Source organism: Prinia subflava, chromosome 10 (genome assembly GCF_021018805.1).
Source record: "Prinia subflava isolate CZ2003 ecotype Zambia chromosome 10, Cam_Psub_1.2, whole genome shotgun sequence".
NCBI lineage: Eukaryota > Metazoa > Chordata > Aves > Passeriformes > Cisticolidae > Prinia > Prinia subflava.
In genome coordinates, this window is record NC_086256.1 from 1,480,598 (window position 1) to 1,508,566 (window position 27,969).

The following is a 27,969-nucleotide window of genomic DNA, read 5'->3' on the forward strand; positions in this document are numbered from 1 at the left end:
ATTCCTCACCCCACACAACATTTTGGAAACCAGAACATCAGATCTGTGTCACATCCAGCATTAAACAGCCCCACAAGAGCCAGGCCAGCAGCTTAACAAAAACCAGCAGTGGGGTTTTGTGTTAAGCTGGGTTTAAATTCACCCTTGCTTTGGTTTTTAACATCAGTTTTGCCCTTTTACTTTTGTCTCTCTGAAGTTTGACAGAAATTTATTCTTTGGAATACACAATAAATTCATCCTCCTTCACTCCTCAAAATAGCTCTCTGAAATGGCAGGTGTAGAAAAATATTTATGAACTATGAAATAAAAAGGAAAAATAGCTTTGGCTTGCAAATAGGTGTGGGTTTGTTTCCCTGCTTCTCCCAGAAAATCCAGACCTGATTTACTCCCACCCGAGGCTTCCTGGCAGGGTTGTAGAGGCAAAGTGACTTCTCCAAGGCCACACAGACAGGTTGGATCCCCCAAAATCAAAAATGCAGGGTCCTTGGATCAAATTGCTGTCTTTTCTCCCATGGAATCTCAGGAAAGAGCTTGGGAAGAGATGTCGGTGTAAAACTGCACCACTTGGAATCTTGTGTTCCACAATAAAATGTGGACACTTTACTTTAAATACATCATTTTATCCAATTAATGGAGGCCCAGGAATCTGGATTCTCTTCCTCTTCCTGCAGTACCCTGAACCTTTCCTTGATCCTTGATCCTTGATCCTTGATCCATTCCTTCCACCACATCCAGGCTGCATGGCACAGATCATTCCAGGGAAATGGCACATTCCAGCTTTTCTCCCACAGAAATATTCCAGGATCAGCTCTCTCACCCTTGGGCGCTCCAGTGAAGCCCAAACCCAGAACAAGCTGGATAAATCAAGGGAGGGAAAAGGGGGGAATGCATCAACACCTGGACAAACTTCAGGAATACCGAATTTGGGGGTGATTATGTCACTTTTTCTCCGTGGCCTCCTGCCCTTTGGCTGTAGGCACCCGGAACTGTGGGACATAGGGAACGGTGGCTTTAGGCTTGAGGCTGCTGTGGATAAACTCCCTGACATTTGTTGGGATGTGTCCCCTCTCCGTGAGCAGATCCGTGCTGTGGAGCTGACACGGCCCCCTGGAGCTGTCTGGCAGGAAAACATCCCTGTGTCCCTTTTCCAGGGCTGTTATCCCCAGGTAACACAGGCTCCTCTCGGCGCTGCCTGGGAAAGCTTCATCCAAAGGCTCCGAGAACCCCTCCGAGGAAACCAGGGACAGAGCCCTGCCGGGCTGGGAGCCAGGGAACACCAGGAGCGCCCCGTTCCCGACCCAGGCACTCCTGGAGAAGGCCTCTGAGAGGATGGAGCCCTCCCCTGGGCTGCAGCTCTCCAGGCAGCCCCGTGGGCTGCGGTTCCGCCGGCACAGCCCGCTGCAGCGGGGATTGCTGATGACCGTGGCGTACTTGAGGTCACCCTGAGCCGAGCCCTCCCCGTCCCGGGAGCTCCTGGAGGAGCTGCTGCTCTGGAAGGGCATGCTGGAGTCACATCCCGAGTCCTGGGGGGGTGGAAACGTGGATTCAATTCCTAAAAAATCCCCCGGCTCCTCTTTCTCCATGGTTTTGGTGATGCTGATGTCCTCCAGCACCAGCTCTGCCTCCGGGAGGAGCGGCTCGCACGGCGTCAGCTCGGGGTGCTTGGCAAAGAGATGTTCCAGAGCTTCAGGCTGGAAAAAAAGAGGGATTTCAGTGCTCATTCATCATGGAACAGCTTTATTTCACTCTCCAGGTTTTATGGATCGCAGCACCCCACACCAAAGGTCATTCCCAGCAGCCTGGAATTTTGCCACATCGACTTCACACATCGTTTTTTAAGAATTTATCATTGAAAATCCTCTACAACAGAATCTGCTCAGATTTAATCATTGGTACATCAGCTGAAGGAACCTTCCCTGCCAGGACTGGATTATCCAGGTCAAATTCAGCCTTTCCAAAGGATTTTTGGAGCATTCCCACCTGCATGTTTGAACTGAGTGAAACCCCTCTGTTTGGGAGAAATGCAGGATTTACTGCACACGAGAATGATCCACCAGGATGAGCTGACAGCAGCTCCAGAGCTCCAAGGGAGAATTCCCTTGTAGTTCCTAATGAATTCAGGACAAAACAGATAAACCCAGGTATTTTGTGGATTAACAAACCATGTTTTACAGCAGGGAAGCTGCCAAAATAATGAGGAAAATGTCAAAATACTCGGGGTAGTGGGGAGTTAGAGCAAAGAGTAAAATTATTTGACTCGCTGCTGGTGACACCTGGGCCCTGAATCTGGGATTTTCCCCACACAGATCCATCACCTTCCCACATCAAAATGAACAGGCAGCTTTCAAACAATGAAAATAACATTTTTTCTCCTCATGCACGTGGTTTATCAGTGATGGAGATGTTTGTATCCCTTCCCCTCTCCATGGACACCACAGCAAACACACAGGAAACCCTTCCCAGGCACGGCCAGGGGTGTTTTGGCAAAGGCCACCATCTGTCACCTGCTAAAAACTGGCAGGTGTTTGTCACATCCAATGCATAATCCTGGGAAATGGGAACCTCTGGATGGAGCCAGAGGGGTGAACAGGGCTGGATTTCCACTGGAGACAGAGCTGGAACAACAGCCCTGGGTGGAGGCAGCAGCAGCCCCAGGGAAATACCAACCTGCTGGAAATCAACTCCCTGTGCCCACGAGCAGTTCTTGGGGTTGGGAACTTCCTCCCACAGCAGCTTCTTCACCCTGGAATGTCAGGGAAAACCTGGAGCTGGTGCTGTCCCCACTGTGCAGGGAAGGAATCTCTGCCATTTGATTTATCCACAGCACTATGGCCATGGAATAATCAGTGGGGAGATGATAAATGACCCAAATTGAATCCCAAACATAAAGAAGGGACATTCCAGGTGGCAGTTTGGGAAAATAGAAAGGGCACAGTCTGTGCTGAATGAGCACAACCCACAGGGGCTGAAGGGGCTCCAGGAGAGCTGGAGGGGGACTGGGGACAAGGCCTGGAGGGACAGGACACAGGGAATGGCTTCAAGCTGGAGAAGGGGGGATTTAGATGGATACTGGGAAGGGATTCCTGGCTGGGAGGGTGGGCAGGCCCGGGAACAGAATTCCCAGAGCAGCTGTGGCTGTCCCTGGATCCTGGCAGTGCCCAAGGCCAGGCTGGAGCAGCCTGGGACAGTGGAAGGTGTCCCTGGGGTGGCCCTGGATGGGATTGAAGGTCCCTCCCAACCCAAACCAGTTTGGGATTCTGTGCCCCCAGCTCAGCAGAGTGCAGGGAAGTGCAGCTGCACCACCTGGAATTCTGGATAAGAAGGCACAAGGTACCTTTGGTGTGAAACCAGCAACACTCCCAGCAGCAGAACTGAGGTGGAAAAAACAATTGGCAGAACCATGTGGAGGCTGCCACTGCTCCCAGGTTCAAATCCCCCTGGAAATAAAGGAGTTTGGTTATTAATGCAGCGAAATTATTTGTCTGGGAGCAAATAGTTGGCAAGAGGGAAATAACAAACAGTGGAAACAACAGCTTAGATGGGGAAATAACCTTGAGCAACAGTTTTATTGCACATGGACAAAGCTTCCCCGTGGGAACAAACAGACAAAAAGGAATTGTTTTAAATAGGAGTTTAATCCCTCACTCAGCTCAGCCCACAGAGTTTTCAAATTAAAGCTGAAATCTGCTCACTGTTTGTAGGTACATTACAGGGACTTTATTACTATTTTTTTTCAGATGAGACAGAGATTTTGCACTTAAAGGTCACTTTTACTTCATAAAAAAGATCCTGTCAGTCACCTTTGGCAAACTGATCCGTGGCTCTGGCTTTGCCAACTCCTGCAGCAAACACAGGGTAGAGGCTGAAGTGGTACTTGTCAATCAGGAGAAAGTGATCTGGAAAGGGGAGATCAGCCTTTGGAATCCACTGTTATCCACGTTTTAACCAATTCCCCCCACAGAGGCTCTGTGATCAGAGCTCAGATCAGCCCAGAGAGAGAAATAATGCACCCATCTTTTATAGAGCTTCAAAATCCCAACGTCCCAACTTATCCAGCATTATTCTGTCATGGAATGAACACCTTATGGAGCTGCTGTGGTAATTTCTACGAGTAAAGTCAAAATGCAAAGCAAATGCAGATATTAATTTGAATAATTAGCTGGTATGTTCAATATTCCAGAACTAATTTTTATTGTGTTGTCACAAAATGAACTCACTCCAGAGCTTAAAGTGATTATTATTGCAACAGGCAATCCTCTAATGAGCATCCAATTTGGTTTATTGGTCAATAAAAGTGATCAGAAACAGGGAAGGGGGAAAAGGGGCTCAGAAATTCCACATTTTTCTGTTCCACACCAATTAACAGCAAGAATTCTTTTTTCAAGCACACACTCACCATAAATAAAATATTTCCTGCGGTCTGGAGGAACTCGCAGCCATTTCATCTGCTCCTCTTTGTTCAGGTTCTTCCACTCAATCACAAAGGATTTTATCCCAGGGATTTGGGGGCAGAGGCTCCAAACCACGACCACACAGGTGCTGTTCACCAGGTAAGCACTCAGGGACTGCACAGCATCCACTGGGAAAACAGGGAAAAACCCCGGATCCACATCCCATAAACTGCTCAAGTTTCACCACTTCATCACTTTGATTATTTTTTGTATAATAAAGCCACAGCAGCTGAGAGTTTTTTTTCCTCAAGCCATCAAAATTTGGGTTACACTAAACCAGTCCCAAGCACTAAACAGATCAAGTTTCTTACAGACATCAAATATCCCAGTTCTCACCTGCAATTCCTTCATTATCCTTAACCAAAAAATTAAAAACTCCTGAATCCTCCAGAATAAATGAAGCAGGGTGCAGCCAAATCCAGGAATTGCTGCTCAGGAAGTCTGAGGACCTTGGCAGCCCAAAACACAACCACGTTTCATTTTGGAAACAACAAAACATTTCCCCAGCAGGAATGTTGGGTGTTCCCAAATCAAAGGAGATGAAAGAATGGTTTTCCATCAGGATTTTATTTCTCTTTGATTAATTACTTTATATTTATTAGTGATGGGAACACAGCCCAGAGACAAGACAACTCTTTTCCCAACCCAAAACCCATTAGGATTTTCATGATGGAAATCTCAGTTTTCCAACAGCTCTGTTGGTGCTGAATCCCCACAAAATATTCCTTACTCCACCAGAGGGAATTTTATCCCAAGGAAAGCTCTGCCCATGAACATCACCAGGACTCCTGGCATCTCCCACATGCCTCTCCCTGCTGCTCTTACCTGTGCTCATTTGCTGGGATAGAGTTAAATTGGAATTAAAGGCAGAAATCCCAACTGAATTCATGGCTAGGACGGTGACGGTGTGGCTCGGCTCAGTCCAGGGGAAGGTCCAGCTGGTGCCACCATCCACAGATTCCTCCCAGGAGCTCTTCCCTGGGCTCTGGTGCTTTATGATGTATCTGCTCACGCTGCACAATGCCTGATTCTCCGTCAGAGGCTGCAGCAATTAATTAATTAATGGGTGTTAATTCCTCAATTCCTTCCCCACTCCCTGATGCCCAGAGCAGTGGTTGGGCAGGTCCAATTTTAAGGAAACAGGAGCCAATAAAGATATTCTGGCTCTTGCCTTTCTAGGACTGGAGTCCCTTTAAAGGCTTTATTTCCCTCTGAGAGCTCACTCTCATTCCCTCTCTTCCCAGCAAAGGGAAGGACAAGGAGAGCCAAACTTCCAGATTCCCACAGCAATTCCCTGTTTGACATTTTCCAGGGTTCAAACCCCAGAGCAGCACATGAGCAAACAGGAACGGGCACTGAGGGACTTTTCCTGTCCTGCATTAACATTTGAAGGCGAAGAAGGCAAAACCATCTCCCATTTTAGCCCAGAATTCCCACCAGGATTCGCCTCTTGCCTCTAGGATGAGCCAAGCAATTGTCAGGAACACAGAGCAAGGGAAATCCTGATTTCCACCAGCCCCATGTGCCTGTCAGACTCTGCTCACGTGCCTGTGGTTGGGTTTGGGAGCTCTGATGTCCCTCTTTTCTCTCTCTTTTCATTGCAGGCTACTGGGCAGCCATATGAACAATATGCAAAGATGATCTTTATGGAGCTCAACGATGCCTGGTCAGAATTTGAAAACCAAGGACAAAAACCCCTGTATTAGGTACTTCCTCAGCCTCCAGACCCGTGCTAGTGCTTATAGAGTCTCTTGTCACAAATGTCACAGGTCAGCCAAACTCTGGCTGCAAATTCAGAAGTTTCAGAGAACTAAGAGCCTAATACTTATCATGAAGAACACGAGAAAGGTTTCCTAACACTTGTCTCCAGAATCCTGAGCTCAGAGGAACTCTGGCCACCTGGCTCACCCTACCAGAGCCACAGGGCTGCAGTTTCTGGTAACTTTTCTATTTTATTTTGGATTCCAGTGGGACAAGAGAGAACACGTACTGGGGAAAGGTGGAATTGCTCTGTCTCCAACAAAGTGTAGCTGGTGAATTTCCTACTTTTGTTTTTTATTTTGTGAGGTGTGATACGGCAACGCTTCAGTTGTGTCCAACAACTGCTGGTGAGGCCCAAACTTCGATGTATGGGGGTTTTTTTTCATAAGTTTCAGAAAGCTAAGAGCCTAATACTTATCATGAAGAACTGTCAGACTCCCCTTCTGGCAAATCCCCCTGGATTTAGGACCAAAGGGCAAGCCCCAAACGCAGCTGCTCCCACCTTCCACAGCAGCGTGACATTCCTCTGCTTCCTCGCCGGATCCTCAGAAACGACTCTCCAAAATTCCGGGCCTTGCAAGGGAGCTGCAAAACAACGATTGGGGCGGGACAGTCCCCCGAGGCTGGCAGAGCCCAGCCCGGGGTGTCCCTGCCAGCAGCACACACCTCGGATGTCCCGCACCAGGGTTCGGGCTGTGCCGCTCCAGTCGCTCCAGAAGGCGGAACCCCGGCGCTCCCTGCAGCGCACCTGCACCAGGTAGGGCACGCAGAGCTGCGGCACGGCCAGCGCCGCCCCGCCGCCCGCCGCCTCCGGCACCGAGTACAGCTGCGGGAGACGGGAAAGCCACGTGAGAACACGGGGGTGCTCAGGCAGCTCTTAGAGCTGTGAGAAATGCATGTTATATGGCTCTATGCAGATATTTAGTATATGTGTTATGCTATATATGTATTTTATATATCTATGTATATGAAGCTTGTGAATATGGATGAATACAGCAAATAAAATCCCAGCAAGTCCAGCAATGGGGGTGCAGTGGTAGGGAAAATCCTTCCAGTGTACCCAGCGCTGCCGTCGCTCACACTTTACCATGTTAATTAATTAATTATTACATTGGATTGCTGCTTGATCTATTGGCCGTGTCAAGGGTCTCATTTCTGACACACCCGTGATTTCCTCCGTGGATAAATCCCGTAAAGAGCAGCTCCACCCTGCAGGGCAGCAGTGCAGAGGTCCCTGCTGCAGCCCTGGGGACAGTGTACCTGCCAGGGAATGTCCTGCCCATTCCCTGATTTCCAGCGGATCTGGAATGTCAGGACCCTGCTGCAGCCCTGGGGACAGTGTACCTGCCAGGGAATGTCCTGCCCATTCCCTGATTTCCAGCGGATCTGGAATGTCAGGACCCTGCTGCAGCCCTGGGGACAGTGTACCTGCCAGGGAATGTCCTGCCCATTCCCTGATTTCCAGCGGATCTGGAATGTCAGGACCCTGCTGCAGCCCTGGGGACAGTGTACCTGCCAGGGAATGTCCTGCCCATTCCCTGATTTCCAGCGGATCTGGAATGTCAGGACCCTGCTGCAGCCGGGGGGACAGACTGTACCTGCCAGGGAATGTCCTGCCCATTCCCTGATTTCCAGCGGATCTGGAATGTCAGGTCCCTGCTGGCAAACACGGGCCGGCTCCAGCTCACGTTCAGCAGCCCCGCGCTCCTGCTGAGCTCTGCTCCCACGCTGGAGGGCGGGAGAGGCTTCACTGGAAAAGGGAAAGATGAGAAAATGACTGCGGTGTCTGCACTGACACTTCCCATTAATCACATCATGGATTTTCCTTGTCCTCAGGGGGTGGGTGACACACGGCCTCTGCTATTCCAGAAAAAGCAGGGCTGGAAGCACAGAATCCATGGGAGTGTTTCCATGAGTTTCATTTCCATTTAAAGCACAACAGATTCTTTTGGTGCTGCCTGCCCCGGGATCGAGAGCAAAAGACAGAGCCTGGCAATAAATTTCGAGGTTTAGGATGGATATTTGGGAAATTTCTCCATGGGAAGGGTGATCAGGCACTGGAACAGCTGTGGGGCAGGGGGGATCCCCATTCCTGCAGGGATGTAAAATCCATGTGGATGTGGCACTTGGGGACGGGGTCAGTGGTGGCCTCGGGAATTGTTGGACTCTGTGATCTCCAGGGCTTTTCCAACCTTAGCAATTCCATGATTTTCATGGGGTCACCCCTGCAGAAAGCAGCAGCTCCTGCACAGGCTGGGGCAGACACTGTGCAGTGATTAATGGAAATGTTTTTATTTTATTAATGGGAAATTCTCCTCAAATCCAGCTTCTCCAGAACAGGAATCCCCCAAAACACCTCTTTGTCAATAAAGCCAAATTGAAATGAACTTATTTTGGAAAATCAGATGTGAATGAGGAGAAAAAACATCAACAAAAAATAATTTTTTTCTTTTTGGATGGTGCTGGAACAGGTTTGCTTTGCCTTACTACAACACAGAGCACCCTGCATCTGGGATAAATCATTCCATCCATTGTCACCACATTATAAATGGATTTTATAATTATATAATTCAAATTTATTTCATAACTATGTAACTCTAAGTTATTTCATCATTCTATAACTCGAATTTATTTCATAATTTTATAACTCCAATTTATTTCATGGAACCCAGCACCTCTGGGTTCCAGCTGCCTTGTTTGCTGTCACCCCTGTTCACATTGGTGTCCAAAAAATTCCCAGTGAATTCTCCATCACAAAGCAGATAAGAAGAGGTGATTTGCACATTTTGGAGTTTTTAAAACACTCAGCCACTGCTCCTGCCTCTTGTTTTGATCCAAATTTAAGTTCTCTGTGTATCACAAAACTTTGTACCAGCATGGAAAAGCAGGGACAGTCCCCATGGTTTTAAATGGATTTATAATTGTATAAATAATACACTGTACTGAGGTATAAACTTAATTAATTGAAGACAAATCAATCTGAACAATTAAATAACCAAAACCTTAAAAATGAGCATTTTGCAATACAACACTTGCATTTTCTGTAGAGGGAATAACAGGCGGAAGTGGATGTTTCATTTAAAATCTGCTCCTGTATGGAAATGACATTTAATCCTTTTTTTTTTTAAGGTAACATCAAAACTCTCATATTTTAATTTAAAACCGGTGGAAAAATTCTTTCCCTACACCATTTAAAATCCAGAGGGCATGAGGGAAGAGAGATTCATGGATTCACCTACCCACATCTGCTGGAATGACACAAGTTGGGGAGGATTGCAGCGTTCCCAGGAAATGCTGGAATTCGATCCACAGGGTGTATCCAGACAAAAGGAAAATGGGCTGGAAGGTGCACTCGTAGGAATGATTCCTCTGCAAACGGCATTCCTTCACCTCCGAGCTTGGAGGGGGGCTTGGAAAGTCAGAGCAATAAATTTGGCTCCTTAAAAGAGGGAAAAAATTGAAAAAAAACCACATTGGGTTGATGCATTGCAAGTGTAAATCTGGAGGGAATTAAAAGGAGTGGTGGCGCTGGAAATGTCCTGGGATTTTGAGGATTGTTTGGATCTTGAACCTGAATCTGCACTGAATGGATAAAAACCATTTCAGAGGCACTCCTCAAAGCTTTGGCTCTGGAAAAGGCAGGACAAACAACAAAAAGCAACAGGTACAGCAAGAGAAGGCAGCTCCAAATCCTCGTCAGTTGTGGGATTTTAGGGATTGGCAAGAAACACAGCGAGGAAAATCTGCCAAGAATTGACTCCAGTCGGGAATGACTTCCAAAATCCCAGCTGGCAACCAGGGGGAAGCTGCCACAGAGACCCACCGAGGTCTCCAGGAGATGGAAATCCCATAAAAACATCAACTCTGGATTAAAAATCCCCATTAAAAATCCAGTTATCACCCCTGGCAACACAAGAGAGGAGCCCTGGGCTCTGGATGAAATGGAACTGGATAAATGCTTGGAGTGAGAATTTTCCAGCTTTCCCCTCAGCCTTGTGAGGAGAGGAGACAGGCAGGGTGTGAGTTACTCAGCCGAACCACCAGGGTTACACCTGGTTGCAGTTTCCTCTCGCTGCCCCCAGGATGAAAGCAGTGCCTGGTGCTCGGGAGGGCTTGGAGCCCTCCCTGCTCCCACAGGATGCTCCCTCTGGAGCTGCTGCTCCTGGCAGCTCTGCCTGCAGAGGAAGATGCAGGAACAGCCCAAGCAAAACAAAACCCCGCAGCCAGAGCATCACACAAAACCCAGCAGCAGCAAAGGACAGCAGCAGCAGGAGTTTTATTGCATTTTTTGCATTTTATTGCATTTATTTTATTGCATTTTCCTCTTTTTCAGGTCTCACTCTGAACCAGCAACCACAAAAATCAGAGCAAAAAGAAGGATCAGCAGCGCCTGGCAAGGATTTGCAGGCAGTGGTAATGTCACTGTTTGATCTCGCAGGAACATGAGCAAATCTCCACATTATCACCTCCTACTAGAAAATTACATTTTTAGCTAAACCTGAGCAGTGAGAAAGTGGGAATAAAAGCCCTGATGAGCAGCAGGGGGTTTATTCCCAGCTCCCTGCCCTGCAGGGCACTCATTATATTCCTATTTTTGAAGGCAGGTTAAACAAAAGCTGCCTCAGCGCTCAGCCAGGCATTAATCCTGCCCCAAAGCCTCCACTTGAACTTTCCAGCATTCCAGATATTCCCTCAGTCCACAAATCCTGGGAAGTGTTCACCTGGGTACCGGGACTGTCCAAACTCCACCACAGAACACAGGCTGGCTTCCCAAAGGATTAGAGCTGCTGGAGCTGCTTGCCAAAATTTCTGCACATCCAGCCCAGCAGAGCAGTGGAGTTATGGAATTTTTGCCTCAGGAAGAGCTGTCTGTCTGTCTGTCTGTCTGTGTGTCTGTCTGTCTGTCTGTCTGTCTGTCTGTCTGTCTGAGTGGTTCTAGGAAATTCTCAAACTCAACATACCAGGGGTGGGATGGGATGAGCTGTGAGGCACCTCCCAGCCCAAACCAGTCTGGGATTCTGGGATTCCGGGATTCTGGGATTCTGGGAATCTGGGATTCCGGGATTCTGGGAATCTGGGATTCCGGGATTCTGGGAATCTGGGATTCCGGGATTCTGGGATTCTGGGATTCTGGGATTCCGGGATTCTGGGATTCTGGGAATCTGGGATTCCAGGATTCTGGGATTCCGGGATTCTGGGATTCCAAGATTCCGTGATTCTGGGATTCCAAGATTCCGGGATTCCGGGATTCCGGGATTCTGGGATTCTGGGATTCTGGCATTCCAAGATTCTGGGATTCTGGGATTCCGGGATTCCGGGATTCCAAGATTCTGGGATTCCGGGATTCCGGGATTCTGGGATTCCAAGATTCCGGGATTCTGGGATTCCGGGATTCTGGGATTCCGGGATTCCGAGATTCCGGGATTCCGGGATTCTGGGATTCAGGATTCTGAGATTCTGGGATTCCGGAATTCTGGGATTCCAGGATTCTGGGATTCCAGGATTCCAGTAATCTGGGATTCGCTGCAGCCCAAGCTGCTGCCCTCACAGAGCAATATTCCCTTCATGAGCTCAGGTTCGGTTCTCTAAGCAAGATTTTTCCCCACCTTGGAATGAATTTGTTTCATCCTCTATTTTTACCTGCGTCTACATAGGGAAAAAAAAAGATATAAAATTATAGAAAAATCCAGGAGTGAGTCTCAGGAGCCCATCTCAGACTCAGAGCAGTTAAATTCACATCGGGTGGAGCTGTCAGGATCTGAGAGGCTCCAAGAGCAGGGATTCCACAGCTCCCCCAGGCAGACATTCCCACTGGGAATGGGCTTTTCCCTTTTTTCCTTACACCTTGTAGATAGGAGCAACTGGAATCATTTTTTAACTGATCCAAGAAACCTTCTTGGAGAGAACTGGCTCCCAAACAGGTTGAAAAACGCTGAAAAACCTTATAAATAAGATCTGTTACATACTCAGGTATCTCTGGTTCTGGATAAAGAATTCTATCATTACATTTATCCAGAATTCTTTGGCACAGTAGTATTTTGAGCAATGCTTGCCAAACATAAAAAGAGAATTAAATCCCATCCCTACCTGTAATATCTTAACTGCAAACTCCCCAGGAGCAAGGTGGTTGGATTTGCAGACCACCTGCAAGTCATTTTGGTCAAGTATCCATCAGTCTGACAGGAGATATTAAAATCCATGTCTAATTAAAAGACATGGAAAGCTTAATTAATATGACAATATGGTTGCTACAAAAAAAAAAAAAACCCACAAAAAAAACCCCAAAAAACAAAAAAAAACCCCAAAAACCAAAACACACACACACAAAAAAAAGAAGAAAGAAAAAAAACCCAACCAAAGACCCAACCAACAAAGGCAATAAATGGATTTTAAATGGAAATATTGGAAATATTAGATCCTTCCTAGGAAAATGCCCCCAAAGGAGAATGGAAAACCCTCTGGAATCTTACCTACTACATAGAATTCAGCGTATCTATGGTGACATTCCCTACTTTGGTGACAACAGTACAAAGCGTTATAGAAGAAACTTCCTCTAGGCTGGGTTGCTTTCAAGTTGAAAAGAGTAACTTTGCTTACACGGTTGTTGACAAGGGAATATTGGCTGGCTGGGATTTCCTCTGCTAAATTCAGCCACCAAACCACCTCCCGGGCCTCTACGGGCTGCGTGTGGTTTTTATAGATGCACAGAAAGGAAATGTTGGAGCCAGCACTGGTCAGGGTCTTGGGAGGGAAGTACAGGACTTGAGCTGCATGAAAAGGGGGAAAAAGGGGGAAAAAATCCATTGAGATTTGAAGCTGAAACAAAAAACACAAAAGCAATTGTCAATTTTTATTATTACTATTATTATTATTATTATTATTATTATTGTTATTGTTATTGTTATTGTTATTGTTATTGTTATTATCATCCTCCAGTTGTATTTCTAACTTTCCAACCTAATCACGATGAACAAGAGCAGAAATTAGCCTTGGACTGTCTCCCTCCACACCTGAAGTTTCTCAGTTCTGGTTAAAATAATCTTTAATATCCCCCAGGCTACACAAAAGGAAAAAGGGGGGGAAAAATCCATGGAGATTTGAAACTGGTTTCCCTTTCTCAGGCAGTGAAGCAGATTTAGGATCTGTTGTTTAAGGTTTTATTAGGAAAAAAGCTCTTTTTCCCAAGGTTTAGTTCTTTCTTTGGTGCAGGTCCTTATTTATAGGCTCAGGAAAAGCACTGAGTTCAGAGAATTCCTGAGGCAGCAGAGACCAAAATATTCCCAAGGAATTCTGAGCAGAGCATGGAAAAATACAACAAAACAATCAGACAGCCAGTTTTGCACAGGGCTCAGCATCACAAACCAGGCTGGACTGTATAAAAAGTACATTTGTTTTTGCTCTGGGCCTTCAGTTCAGCTACAAAAGCAAAATCAGGAGTGAGAGAAAGCATCAGGAGAAAAATCTCGAATTGAGGGGAGGTTCAGCACTGCCAGCTGGAGCTGGAAATGGAAAAGCTCTGGGGAAAAGAGCTTTGTGTGGGTCTGAGCAGGTGCTGCTGAGGGAGTGACAGCCACAGAGAATTCTCCAGAATTCCCAGTGCCAGCCTGGCACAGGGAAGGAGCCGAGCCTCAGGCAGGAAAAGCTTCACAGGATTCTTCCTCCCAGCTCAAGTCCTCCAATACCAAATCCACAAAACCAACAGGAAAATGTGAAAAATCAGCTTTATTCCAGAACCCTGTGGGGTCCTACCTCCCGAGGTGAGGTTGTAGGGGGAGCTCCAGTCACTCCAGAAGCCTGGGCCATGGAGATTCCTGCTCCTCACTTGCACTGAGCAGGGGCAGTCGAGCAGGGCGCTGTCAATGGCCACGGAGCTGTCCAGAGCCACCTGGAGCACCTGCTGGGCCATCCAAACCCATCGTTGGGAAAGGAAACAGGAAAAGAGACACAGGGAACAGAAATAAATAGGATGGAGTCAGCATTCATTGAATTCCCTTTCATGCCTTCTCTTTACACTCAGTTTTTGGGAGTGCTGAGTAAATCAATTTGCTCCTTAAGAGACAGGAGATAGACAAGGGTTTTCTAAGTTTTTAGGTAGCAAGTTGGGTAAAAAAATCCTCTTTAAATTTACTGTCAATGTGAGAGTGGCAGCAGTATAACTCTGTGGGAAATGAGTTGTTTCATTATGGGTTGCTAATTAACAGCTGCTTGTTATTCCAGAGCCACTTGCGTGGTAGGAACAGAAAAAACCCCTATTTATATTAAAAGTTATAAATATAAATAAATATTAAATACAAAATAAATATTAAATACAAATGTATTACAGAACATACAGAATGCTGAAAGAAAATGGGTTTGGACTTCACAGAAACCAGGATTTCACTCAAGGGAGTTTGTTTGTGAGAGCCAGCAGGAGATGGGGCTTCTCTCAGGGTGGACAGATGTAAAATCTGTTTTTTCCAGGAAAAAACCACGTGCTCAGCCCAGCTCTCAATGCAAGGACCATGAGGGTGGTGGGAATGGTGGGATTTGGGAATCCCCTCCCTGGAAAGGCACAGAGCCCCTCACCTGGCTGTCCCCGTGTCCCGGAGGAGCAGAGATCCTCACTTGGTGCTGCAGAGGGAAGGGCAGCACAGCAGGGCTGGACCAGCACAGCCTCACCTGGCCCCGCTCAGCCAGCTCCAGGTGCAGCTGCACGGGGGCTTCGGGCCTCACTGCACACAAATTAATCAGCAATTAATTAACCCCAACCCCGCTGTCCCAGCCTGCTGCATTCCACTGAGTCGCAATTCGGGCCTTAAACTCAGTTCTCTCAAACTCAGTTCTCTCAAACTCAGTTCTCTTAAACCCAGTTCTCTCAAACTCAGTTCTCTCAAGCTCAGTTCTCTCAAACTCATTTGTCTTAAACTCAGTTCTCTTAAGCTCAGTTCTCTCAAACTCAGTTCTCTCAAACTCATTTGTCTTAAACTCAGTTCTCTTAAGCTCAGTTCTCTCAAACTCAGTTCTCAAGAGCTGCTCTACTCCATGGCAGTGATGTTGTGTCACATCCCTGGAAAATCCCCCTGGTGCTGTTAAATTTATCAAGAAATGCTGTTTGACCTCCCATCTCCCTCAAATCTGTAGAATTTCTGCCCTTTGGCCACAGCTTTTCCCAGCAGCCAAGCCCTGGTTTACCTGCCTTGCTGGAAAGAGGGAATGAGGGAGAGAGGGATGGGAATGCTGAGAAAATCAATTTGCTCCTTACAAGGATTTTCTAAATATTCCCACCTTCCACAGGGATCATGGCTGTGAAAGGAGGTCTCCAGGAGAGCTATGTGAGGGTGAAGTCAAAGTGGAGAGTTTGGATATTCCCATGAGGAGGAAGGGAGCTCTGGAGTGGGGAATGGAGGGGAAGTCCTGAGGATTCCATTGCTTGGAGAAAGAAAAGGAACCAAGCCCTGCTTTCACCTGGGGCTGAGACCTTGGCTGGCCCTGTCCTCACCCACAGCCAAGTTTTTCCCATGGATCAGTAAATCCCTGCTCCAAACCACTGCAGGATGAGCACCACGTGCAGAAGCTGAAGGGAAAACATTCCCAAAAATTCTGGGCTGTGGACAAAGCTCCCTTCAAATTCCATCTGCACTGGAGTCCAGCTCTCCAAGTGTCCCTTTTAAATGCATTACTGGAATGTCACTCAGTTATATCCAATAACTCTAATTATTTTCAGTATAAATCCACCACACCAAGTCAGATTTTATTTAATTTCCCCTTCTAGACCGTCTCAAAGCAATTAACTTCATGAAGGCCAGCAGGGAGTGATTGGGGAGCAGGCAAACAGAAGCCAGAGGCTTTTCCATCACATTTCCCTGCAGATTATGATGGCTGTGATGCCACCTGCTCCACAATCAGCACATTAAATCCACGTGCTCCAAGAACTCCCGAGCTGTACATTCAAAACAGTTTTAATTGAGCTAAATCTTGGCAGAACATATATTAATATTGTGCATTTTTAAAAACATGCTTCACTAAGCAGAGCTAACTCATTGTGTCATTTTTAAATACTGGCAGACTCCAGGCTGAATTTTTAATTTCTTCCTGCAGCATCGTTTCAAACCAGCAGGATGAAAAATGCCACCTCTCATCTTCCAAACAAGCCCACCCAGAGATTTTAACTGGTTCTGTCTGCAGAGCACATCAGTTAGGAGGAAGTTTATAAAATTCCAAAGTTTTTAAGTTAATAAGATGTTCATAAAACTTTAATTTTTCTTTCCCTGCAGCTGACAGCTCCTGCCTTTATGAAATCTGCCCAAATCTGCAATAACTGGGCACGTTGGATAGCAACACATATCAAATTCATCATGTCAGGAGAGCTTGAGCTTGATCAAACACACAGGAATGTTTGGGGTTGCATGGGTGAGGAGGAAAACATCAGGATCAGAGAGCTGCTTGGGAAAATGAGTGGGATTCTTTGCTAAGCAACTTTGGGAACAGCTTTTTAAATTTAATTTAAGTCCTCAGCAACAAGCTCCACCACTGGGCCAGCCTTGGGCACAGAGAGGTCCTGATCAGAGAGGAAAAAATGAGAAATAATTTATGGAGTGCCTGGGCTGTGCTCGGTGTGGTTTGCACTGGAGCCCAGACAGGGATTAGGGAGCTGTTCCTGCCCTGTCTGTGCCCCTTTCCCAGCAGAGCTGCTGCTCTCCATGGACACAGCCCTCAGCCCTGCTCACCTGGGGCATTTCCACACCAAGCAAATGGTTCTGTTTGAGGACAAAAGTTTTGATTTTCCTCTGCACGTGTAAGGGAGCCAAGGCAGAATCCTGCATGCCCTTCTCACTGGAATCGGCCCAGTGCCAGCACAGGAGATTTCTCAAAACCTGGAGCTGTTCCTACTGGCAGTAGCCAAATTATCCCCCCTCAATCCCTGTATACTCCAGAAGGGGCACAGAGGTGCTCAGGTGCTTCTTGGGCTGTCTTAGCCAGGTGTCAGATGCTTACCTGCACAGCTTTGTTCTTTTCTTTCTGTATTGTTTGTTATTTTCTCTTTTATTAAAGCCTTTGCTTTACAAAACACACCCAAGGAGCCACCTCTGGAGGCTGCAGGTCAGCCCTCAGACTCGATACACGGGAGGTCAAAAAGCATTTCCTGATAACTGGAATTCTTGCTAACTGGAATTCTTGCTAACTGGAGTTTTTGCTAACTGGAGTTCTTGCTAACTGGAGTTTTTGCTAACTGGATTTATTGCTAACTGGAGTTTTTGCTAACTGGAATTCTTGCTAACTGGATTTATTGCTAACTGGATTTATTGCTAACTGGAGTTGTTGCCAACTGGAATTCTTGCTAACTGGAATTCTTGCTAACTGGAATTCTTGCTAACTGGATTTATTGCTAACTGGAGTTTTTGCTAACTGGAGTTTTTGCTAACTGGATTTATTGCTAACTGGAATTCTTGCTAACTGGATTTATTGCTACCTGGAGTTCTTGCTAACTGGAGTTCTTGCTAACTGGAGTTCTTGCTAACTGGATTTATTGCTAACTGGATTTATTGCTAACTGGATTTATTGCTAACTGGAGTTTTTGCTAACTGGAGTTCTTGCTAACTGGAGTTTTTGCTAACTGGAGTTCTTGCTAACTGGAGTTCTTGCTAACTGGATTTATTGCTAACTGGAGTTCTTGCTAACTGGAGTTCTTGCTAACTGGAGTTCTTGCTAACTGGAATTCTTGCTAACTGGATTTATTGCTAACTGGAGTTTTTGCTAACTGGAGTTGTTGCTAACTGGAGTTCTTGCTAACTGGAGTTCTTGCTAACTGGATTTATTGCTAACTGGAATTCTTGCTAACTGGAATTCTTGCTAACTGGATTTATTGCTAACTGGAATTCTTGCTAACTGGAGTTCTTGCTAACTGGATTTATTGCTAACTGGAATTCTTGCTAACTGGAGTTTTTGCTAACTGGAGTTCTTGCTAACTGGAGTTTTTGCTAACTGGAGTTTTTGCTAACTGGAGTTCTTGCTAACTGGAGTTTTTGCTAACTGGAGTTCTTGCTAACTGGAGTTCTTGCTAACTGGAGTTGTTGCTAACTGGAATTCTTGCTAACTGGAGTTCTTGCTAACTGGATTTATTGCTAACTGGAGTTCTTGCTAACTGGATTTATTGCTAACTGGATTTATTGCTAACTGGAGTTCTTGCTAACTGGAGTTCTTGCTAACTGGAGTTCTTGCTAACTGGATTTATTGCTAACGGGAGTTTTTGCTAACTGGATTTATTGCTAACTGGAGTTCTTGCTAACTGGAGTTCTTGCTAACTGGATTTATTGCTAACTGGCTTTCTTGCCAGCCCCCCAGGTTCCCCTCTGGAGGCTGCAGCTCAGCCCCACACTGGGCCCATCTCGAGGGGTGGTTCCCTCTGCCCACACCAAGCTCCGTCACTCACCGAGGTCCGCGGGCCGCAGGGACATGGGCGGGGACCCCAGGGCGGTGGCACCCGCCACCCCCTCCAGCCACAGCAGGTAGGAGTGGTTGAGGCTGGGGGAGGCCACCAGGCACTCACAGGTGGCCTGGCCCCCGCAGCCACACGGGGCCACCCACACCCTGCCCTGCAGGGAGCCCGTGGAGGCAGCACCCAGGGACGGCTCCGACCTGCAGGGGACAAACCACAGACACAAAACAAACCAGGAAACAAAACAATTCAGTATTTTGGGTTTTTTTCTGTATCTCAATAGTCTTGGCCATCTGGATATGGTTTATTGATCAAAAAATTAAGTTAATGAGAAAAAATAATAATTGTAACCAATTGCTTTAACTTTGCTGCTTTTCCCTTTCTAAATGGTTCTCAAGTAATGAACACAATTCCATGACAGCATTCCCAGATCTTTTTTAGGCACACAGTGCTGTTTTACCTTCCCAGCTCCCTGCCATCCCAAAAGAGATGAATTTCTAATTTCCATTCGTGAGGCACTGAAACAACACCAAAACAATTTAATGTTCCCTCCAGCTCCTACATTGAGCATTACTGGGAATATTACAATCATGGAATGGTTTGGATTGGGAGGGACCTTAAATCCCATCCCAATCCAGCCCTGCCATGAACAGGGACCTTTTCCACTACCCCAGGTTGCTCCAAGCTCCATCCCTGGACATTCCAGGGATCCAGGGGCAGCCACAGCTTCCCTGGGAAATCCATCCCAGGGCCTCCTCACCCTCCCAAGGAACAATCCCCTCCCAATATCCCACCAAAATCTCTGGAAGCAGCAGCTCCCAAAGGATTCTTCATCCTCATCTCTGCTTTTCAGGCTCTTCCAGAAAGCCACATTTATGGAATTCTGCAGGTATCCAGTGACTAAAGCCTCCCCAAGGTTGGGAATTTAATAGTGCAAATAACTTGTGGCCAAATTTCTCCCAGCGGCAAAGCCAAGACAAACCCTGACAGTTCAATCACCTCGGCTTCTCTCCTGCTTTTCATGTTTCATCCTCACCCAAAAAAAAGAAAAAGCTCCTGTTTGAAATTGTTCTGAAGAGATTTTGGAATTATTTCTGTCCAGTAAGGGTTTTGTTTCACGAATTCGGAGAAAGGAATGGAAATTCATGGAATAAGAGCCTCTCTGTGCATTGTTCCAATGGTTTTATAGCTGGCATGAGTCACTGAGCACTCGGATTCAGGCAGGGCAGAGATCCCTGCATTGGAGGGGAGGGAAGGACGAGATTTGCTGCTTTATTTCTTGGGTTTAGTCCATTTGTTATCTGCTCCATTTATCTGAGAGCAGAGCACTGGGAAGTGGGCATGATTCACCAGTTCCATTTCCATATCCTGCCCTGCTCAGAGAGGAAAAGGTCACAAATCTGAGGAGAATTACAGAGGATGGGAAGAGCCGAGGCTGGGACTGCAGGAACCGCTCCTGGATCATCCCAGCCCCGCTCCCCTCATCCCTCACTCATCTTTCTGCATCCTGGGATCCTCTGAGGCTGGAAAAACACGGAATTTCAGCAGCCCTGCCCTCCCAGCTCCTGTGCTCTGCAGGAACAGCCCCAGGCAGGTCCATATCAAGGTATGGTTTACATTTATTAATGCTCCAGACAGCCAATCCTGACATTCCTACAGTAATTCCCACCAGGACTCACAGACTCTGGGACACAGGAGTTATGCTGATGGTATCTGGCAGACATGGAGCTCTGAAATTACTTGGAATAATTCTGTTTTTCTAGATGTGGCTGCACTGTTTTCTCCTGAATTTCCTTTGAAAGACTTTGCAGAATTTTCTTTGAAGCCTCCCTGCCTTCTCCTGTTGTTAACAGATTTTATTGCTCTCCAAAAGCCGCAGTCAATCCATGAAAATTTAGCTTTTTCTTCAGACCATGTCTTTGATCTGATCTGTCTGGAAAGTGGTGACCACCACACCAGCCTCTCATCATTCCTAATATTTATTTCAATTTTTAACCATCCAAATGAATTTGTTTGCACCAAAAAAAGGGAGAAAAATGCTAGAGACCCTTATTAACCCTCACAAGCTGAGGAGAGGTCAGGGGCTCCTCCACTCAAACCCTGTCACAGAGAGTTCTTTTAGCCAACACCTTGGAAAACCTCAGAAAAAAAAACATTTAGGAAGTCCTAAATGTTTTATATTTATATTCATCCCCTTCAGAAGGTGATGCTTCTCCTGCTAAATTCATCTGTGGCCCCATGGGGAGCTTGGAGACTTTCAATTAGATGCTGCAAAATGTCCTGGCTGAATTTCAATCCTGTTCTTGCAAGTGAAAATAATAATAATAAAAAAACCAGAACTTCTTTTAGGAAGAATTACCTGAATTTTCAGGAAAGGTCCATCTCAGCCAGGTGGTGTGAAATAGGGTCACCACTGTAACTCTGTCACATTATTCCTATATCCTTTCCCAACACTGCCTTTATTGGGAATGGCTGGAGCAAAGCTGCCTGGGGGTTCCAGGATTTTTCCATAAATACTTTCCAAAGTTTTTGATGGATGGTAGGTCTAGAAAAATCCTTATTTGAAGAAGCTGCCCTGTTAGACTGCAGCAGATCTGGGGCTGCTGAGCTCATCAATCTCTAATGAGAGGCTGATTTTCTCTGGCTGGAGAGGCTCAATGCACAACTGATGCACTCGAGGCAAACTGCCTGATTTATCCTTAAAAAACATGGAATTGAGTCCCAGAACTGCAGAAGAGCCTTCAAATAAGTCAAAATATGAATGCAGCCTCATGAGCTCAAAGGGCAAATGATAATCAGTGCTCAAAATTAAACTGGGAGCACTCACAGAGGGGATCCCTGAGGCTAAAGATTCCAGCTGATGGAATTAACCCTGGGCTGACAGCATTCCTGGGATCAGACAGCTGCAAAGATGTTTGGTAGACAATTAACCCAACCTGTCCAAGGAAGCTCTGGAATAACCTTTTCTCCTCTTTTCTTTCCTGTCCTTTTGGAATAACCTTTTCTCTCCCAAAGCCCCATCACCTCCCTCACTTGAGCCTCTCACCCAGCACTGCCATGGGCAGAACAGAACATTCCCATTCCTGATTATTTCCAAGCAGGAAAACTGTGGATGTGATAAATGAGAGGAGACTTCTCCAATGTTGAAAAGCTGTGAGAGGCCCAAGCTTTTCTGTTGTAGATTCTCCTGTGTCATTATTTTTGTGCATTGCCCTGGATGTGAGAATCCTGGCTGGATCTCCAGACTCCCAGGGAGAAACACATGCCAGGAATGCATATTTTTAAAACTGGGAATGTTTTCAAGGTATTTTGGCTCAGGAATAAAATGTTAAGGTATCAGAGAGCCAACAGGGAAAGCTGTCACCTTCCCAAAGGCTGGAATGCTTGTGCTTGCTGTTCCCCCAGAACACAGGGACCTAAAAGGAAAATATTAATATGGAATGTGGGGAGGGAAATGAATTCTCCAAGGTTTTGCTTTGCAGCAAAGAAGAATCAGAGACTCTGGTGAGTCCACAGGGCCTGCTCTCCTAAATTCTCCACTGAATTCCCTTCCTAGCACAAGGAACCTCCTCAGCCCAGCTGGGGCTCCAAACTGGTGGCATCCCAAAAAATTCCAGTCCAGAGATTTCTGCACTGGGATCAGTGGCAAAGCTTCTCCTGTGCAGCTGAGCCTGGATGGAGCAGAGCAAAGCCAGAGCTGCTTCCCCCACAAACTCCCATGGAATGGTATTTCAGGAATCACAGTCATGAGGAACACGGGGAATGGGTGCCCACCTCAACAAAATGGCACTAAAATATTGTGGCAGCTAAATAACCTTATTTTATATTTATTCCTAAAGAATGCACTTGGTTTCTACTCTGACTACAGGGATGGTTTGTGCCAAACAACCTCTGGCTGTTCAGAAAGGCCTCCCCTGTAAATTCAGCTAATTTGGCTTTTTAATTTATCCTGTTCCCTAAGGAAAGGAAGTCTGGGTGTTTACACCAATCCTTCAAACCTCCCAACAACCCAGAGAAAACCAGGGTGGGCTCATGGAATCAAACAGATCTTTTTGTAACCAATGTATTTGAGAGCTGCCCGTGGCACAGCCAGGGTGATTCCATCCCTCAGCATTCCAGGGAATATTGAGATTCCAGTGACAATGAGATTTAGCAGCATTTGCATTGGATCACACATTGAGTACCACGTTACTTCAGGAGAGACAATATTATGGCCAAAAAACAAATAAAAAGCAGAATATAGAATGTAAAATTAAGAAATTCTAACAACAAAGATACTTTCAGAAGTCAATGCTGATTTCATTAAAATACTTTAAGAAACATGGGAAGCACATGGAAGGGGGACTCTCCATTCCAACCATTTTTCATTAGAAAAACCACAAACTCTCCATATTATTCAGGATTCCTTTTAGACAGGACACAGTAAAACCTGCACAGCTAAAGCTCCCATCATGCTGGAAGCTGGAATGTTGCTCTTTTAGGAAATGCTTTCAGTTTTCCAGACAAATTTATCAGGGCCTGTACTTACTCAGAGTATAAAAGGTTCACCTTGAGGTCAGTCCTCAGGTCCAGCCTCAAAAGCTGCAGGTTACAAACCAACAGGTCCAGCTTGCCTCTAATCCAGCATTCCACACTCCAATCTGGACAAAAGAAAGGGATCCCACACTTCTGAACGGCACCAAAACAAAATAAAACACTGGACAGAACTCCCTCACAAAGAGAGCACAAGGAACAGACACTCCTGAAAGTGAAGCTGCACCACAAACAGGAAAATATTTATGAATAATCTGAGTTGGGCACCTTAAACCCTTCCAAGGCTCACAATCCACGTGGTTCTGCTCTGTCACGATTGAAGAAGGAATGTTTTTTACCTGGAGCTAGGGACAAGGCTGCAGGGTGAAGAAAAATGAAGCTGATGGTGCTTGCTGAGTCCTGGGAAGTGGCACAGCCTCAGCTGGGGATTGGTGAAATGCAATTTTCTTTCTGAGGTCAATGAGGTTCCTGGCAGCAGGATGCCAGCTCTGTGCTCCTCAGAGACAGGACAGGGAAAAAACCTTGGGAAAAAATTCCTAATCCATCTACAGATATTGACTGCACATTTATTATTTAAATACTCATAGTTCATGTGGAAATGATGCCATGTGCTCTCCATCTCCCCTGCCTGCTGATGGAGCTTAAAGCCCACATCCACCAAAAATATTTCAAATGTTCCTCACAGTGTCTAAACTCCTTTGAAGATCTGGGTTTATGTCCTCCTATGCAGTGCTCCATATTTTATTGACAATTCCCCTGGAAAGGCAGCCAACCTTTCTTTCCCTTTTGAAACTGTGCTGTACAATTCCTCCACCTTCCACTACGTTCTGAGGAAGGATTTTACCACATTGAGGAAAGATTTTACCATATTGAGGAAGGATTTTATCACATTGAGGAAGAATTTTATCACACTGAGAAAGGATTTCACCACATTGAAGAAGGAATTTACCCCTCTGAGAAAGGATTTTACCATATTGAGGAAGGATTTTACCACATTGAGAAAGGATTTTACCACATTGAGGAAAGATTTTACCACACTGAGGAAGGATTTCACCACATTGAGGAAGGATTTCACCACACTGAGGAAGGATTTTGTCACACTGAGGAAGGATTTTACCACATTGAGAAAGGGTTTTACCACCCTGAGGAAGGATTTTGCCACACTGAGGAAAGATTTTACCACATTGAGAAAGGATTTTACCACATTGAGGAAGGAATTTACCTCTCTGAGAAATGATTTTACCACATTGAGAAAGGAATTTACCTCTCTAAGAAAGGATTTTACCATATTGAGAAAGGATTTTACCACACTGAGGAAGGATTTTACCACATTGAGAAAGGATTTGGCCACATTGGGAAAGGAATTTACCTATCTGAGAAAGAATTTTGCCATACTGAGAAAGGATTCTACCACACTGAGGAAGGATTTCACCACACTGAGGAAGGATTTTACCTCTCTGAGAAATGATTTTACCACACTGAGGAAGGATTTTATCACACTGAGGAAGAATTTTATCACACTGCATTGCCTGCCCAGTATAAAAGTGAATCCCCATTAATCCACCCCTCTCCTCCCAAACAACAAAAAAAAACCCTAAATATTTTTTGAAGAATTAACTCCTTGTGCCCTCGAGTGCTAAACCCACCTATTTGCTGAGGAGCAGAGAGATTTATTTCTGAAGGAATAAACTTCCTTGCCTGCATGCTTGCTGTGTACAAAGAACAATCAATGTTGCTGGCACTCCAAAGGCAACACAGAAAACTTTCTTCACTCATTAAAGGTTTGATTTGGGATGCTCCAAGTTCTCTCCTGAGTCCAGCCCAGCTCCCAGCTGAGAAAGGGCTCAGGAAGGTCTCGTTGAGCAGCACACAGGGCAGAGTGAAATTCCTGGCAGGAACTGGATGCACCATGCAATGGGCAGCTGCCACCTGAAGGAAGCCTGCAAATATAAAGGGGAAAGCGTTGGAAATAAAAGGAAAAGTTCATTTTTTTAAACAGTTAAAAGGGAGTGGTTGATGTGATACAGAAATGCATTCAGGAGGTAAAAATCAGGTTGTTTCCAGGGGTTGTTCCCTGAGGTAAAGACAAAATTAATAAAAACATCCCCTCTAGGTAAAGACAGAATTATTAAAAACACCCTCTCTGAACGGTGTCACAGCCTTTTACCCAACCTCACTGCACCTGAACTTTTGTTTTCTCAATCTCCTGAAAAAAGTCAAGGCCAACATTGTAGGCAAAGCATCTCTTTGGGATAAACTGCTTTTATTAACCAAAAATACAGTGAATCCTAAACTGGCTGCGAGTCTCATCTTCCCTGGAACAGATCCCCTCCAGCTCTTTTAAAACAGCTCAATTTCCATAAAAATATAATCCTGTTGTAAATATAAAACATGGTCCCACTGTACCTCTTAAATAAAAAAGGACAATATTGCTGTGGGTGCAACTGCACAACCCCAGGACATTCTCTGGGAAGGGAGAGGCAGGAAAATGTTATTTTTTCCCATCAGACTTAAAATAAAAGCACTCTGAGCACATTTGTTGATGTCACAGCTTGAATTGTGCTCGCAGTGGTTTAGAGAAGGATGAGCAGGGAACAACTTCCTGTAAAACACCCTGTGAATTTAAAGATTAAACTTTACTTGCAGCAAGGCACAGGGGCATTGGTGCACTTCTCATTCAGCTCAGGACAGGCAGAAACTTTAAGCAGGTCATTAAATAGAAATTAATTGATGCTCTATGCCTTGCAAAGGGCCAAAATAAGAAATGCCAGAATATCTCTGGCACTGTTTGATTCATAGAAATTCATCATTCTCTAGTGATTCTACAGTGAAGACTCCACTAAACTTTACAGCAACATTTCATTATTGTTCCTTCATTTCAGATACTTCGTTCTTTTTTATTTTCATCCCAGAGCACAGAGCGTGAGTTAAATAATTCCAAAATAGGAGATGAGAGCTCTCAAAAAGCTGTTAAAACCAGGAGATGCAGAGTGCTGATCTGCAGAGGGCTTTGCCTTCTCTCCACACAGATTTGGGCTCCTGCAGGGCTCTGCTGCCCCCTCCTTTCCCTCTGAACAGGCTGTGCCTCTGTAAATCCCAGCTTCGTTAGGCCTCCGGCAGGAGGAGTGCAGCAAACAAACTCTCAGGCCATAATCCATGGTTTAAAAAGGGATAAAAAAGTGACACAGAGCAGGACAGAGAACCAACACTGTCCCCAGCTCACCTTTTTCTAAGGAACCTCCCCCTCGAGTATCACAGATCATCTCCAGGGATTAATTAAACCTCATAAAGCCAAAAACGTGCTCAGCCCCTTTCATCAGAAAAGGAAAAAATGAATTAAAATGAGGCAGAGGAAGGCCTGACTTGCAGTTCTGCCCCAGAGCAGCAGCGTGGCTGGGTGAGAGGGGCCATCAGATGGTGACAAACTGCTCTGACACCCAGCAAACCTCCCTGCAGCATCCAGGCTCTCCAGTCCAAGCTACTCAATGTGTCCAGATCACAAAAGGTACTTAAAAGGATTCCAACAATGCAATATTTGACACTGAGTGGATAAAAGTATATATAGAGCAAGATAAAATTGTTTATGTATATAACAGGTACCTAAATCTAATGATTTTGTCATTTTTTTGATTCCTGTTTTGTAAAGATGGCACAAATTTTCCCAATAACTCCACTGGATTGCAGGGTTTGCTTTCTCCCTCAGCGCCACCATCAAAACCCTTTAAATAACCCTTATTTGAATTAAAAAAAATAAAAAAGGAAGGCAAATACCAGCTGTCCTTGCAGAGCAGATGCCAATATTGTCAGAGGCATTTCCCAGTTTATCAGTGCAGCATTTGCAGCGAGCTGAGCACCCTTTGGCAGCCCTGTGCCCATGGGAGCAGAGATCTTTCCTTGCACTTTGGGGCAAAAAGACAAACTCCAAACAAATGTTTATCCCATCAGGGCATTTATTTGGATTTGTCTTGACTCAGTACATATTTTTTACTGACGTTTCCTGATCTGAAAAACCCAGTCTGGTTTTTGGGATGTTTTTTAGTGACTTACCCATCAGCACAAGCAGGGTTGGGATGATTTGCCAACACATCTTGGTTTGTAGAGCTGACCTGAAAAACACGCAGAAAATTAATTGAGGGCTTATAATTATTTCGTTTGGTGCACTTCAGTTCATTTGATGCTCACACCTTTGTAAGCAGAATCATGGAAAACCAGAGTGGTTTGGAAAGGAAGTTAAAAATCATCTCATTCCAGCACTCTGGGATGGAGAGAGACACTTTTCTCTATACCAGGAGAGGAAGAACAGGCCAGAAAATGAGAAAAAATGAGAATTTTCCAAGAGCAGCATACACAGAAGCCCTCACCCATTTCAACAGTGAAGACCTCACTAAACTTTACAGCAACATTTCATTATTGTTCCTTCATTTCAGATACTTTGTTCTTTTTTATTTTCATCCAAGAGTTACATAAATTCTGCTAAAATCTAACTATAATTTTACACTTGAAGCTCCACAGAGCAGAGTTTGGCTGCTGTTGCAGTCAAGAACTGAGTGCTGAGTAAAACCCACAGCTCAAGTCAGACAGCAAATTCCAGGGCAAGAAATTCGAGTTAGGGAATCCCTCCAAAGAAATTCCTGAAATATTTCTGAGTTTCCTTGAGAACACCCCCGGAGCCAAAAGAGGCAGTGCCAAGGTTATGTAATGCACTGGCCTTGCAGTTTGGGGCTGCATCTATTCTATTCTATAAAATCTATTTCTTTATCTATTCCCTATCCCTGAAGCAGCAGCCTGCTGCCCAGGGAAGTCACAATT

At 45.6% G+C, this 27,969-nt stretch overlaps 1 protein-coding gene across 1 annotated transcript; it reads right to left on the reverse strand.

The window, feature by feature from the left end:
* LEPR (leptin receptor) lies at nt 1-27,247 on the reverse strand. Its single transcript, XM_063406966.1, has 18 exons — nt 27,208-27,247; nt 24,807-25,100; nt 23,156-23,267; nt 18,622-18,827; nt 14,766-14,923; nt 13,962-14,109; nt 12,683-12,979; nt 12,300-12,414; nt 9,452-9,651; nt 7,811-7,962; nt 6,879-7,038; nt 6,715-6,797; nt 5,277-5,493; nt 4,397-4,579; nt 3,801-3,896; nt 3,335-3,437; nt 2,668-2,743; nt 1-1,691 (listed from the first exon to the last, which is right to left on the reverse strand). The coding sequence occupies exons 1-18, from the start codon at nt 27,245-27,247 to the stop codon at nt 939-941; spliced, it is 3,393 nt and encodes a 1,130-aa protein (XP_063263036.1). The 3' UTR covers nt 1-938.
* Between the last annotated feature and the right edge of the window lie 722 nt (nt 27,248-27,969).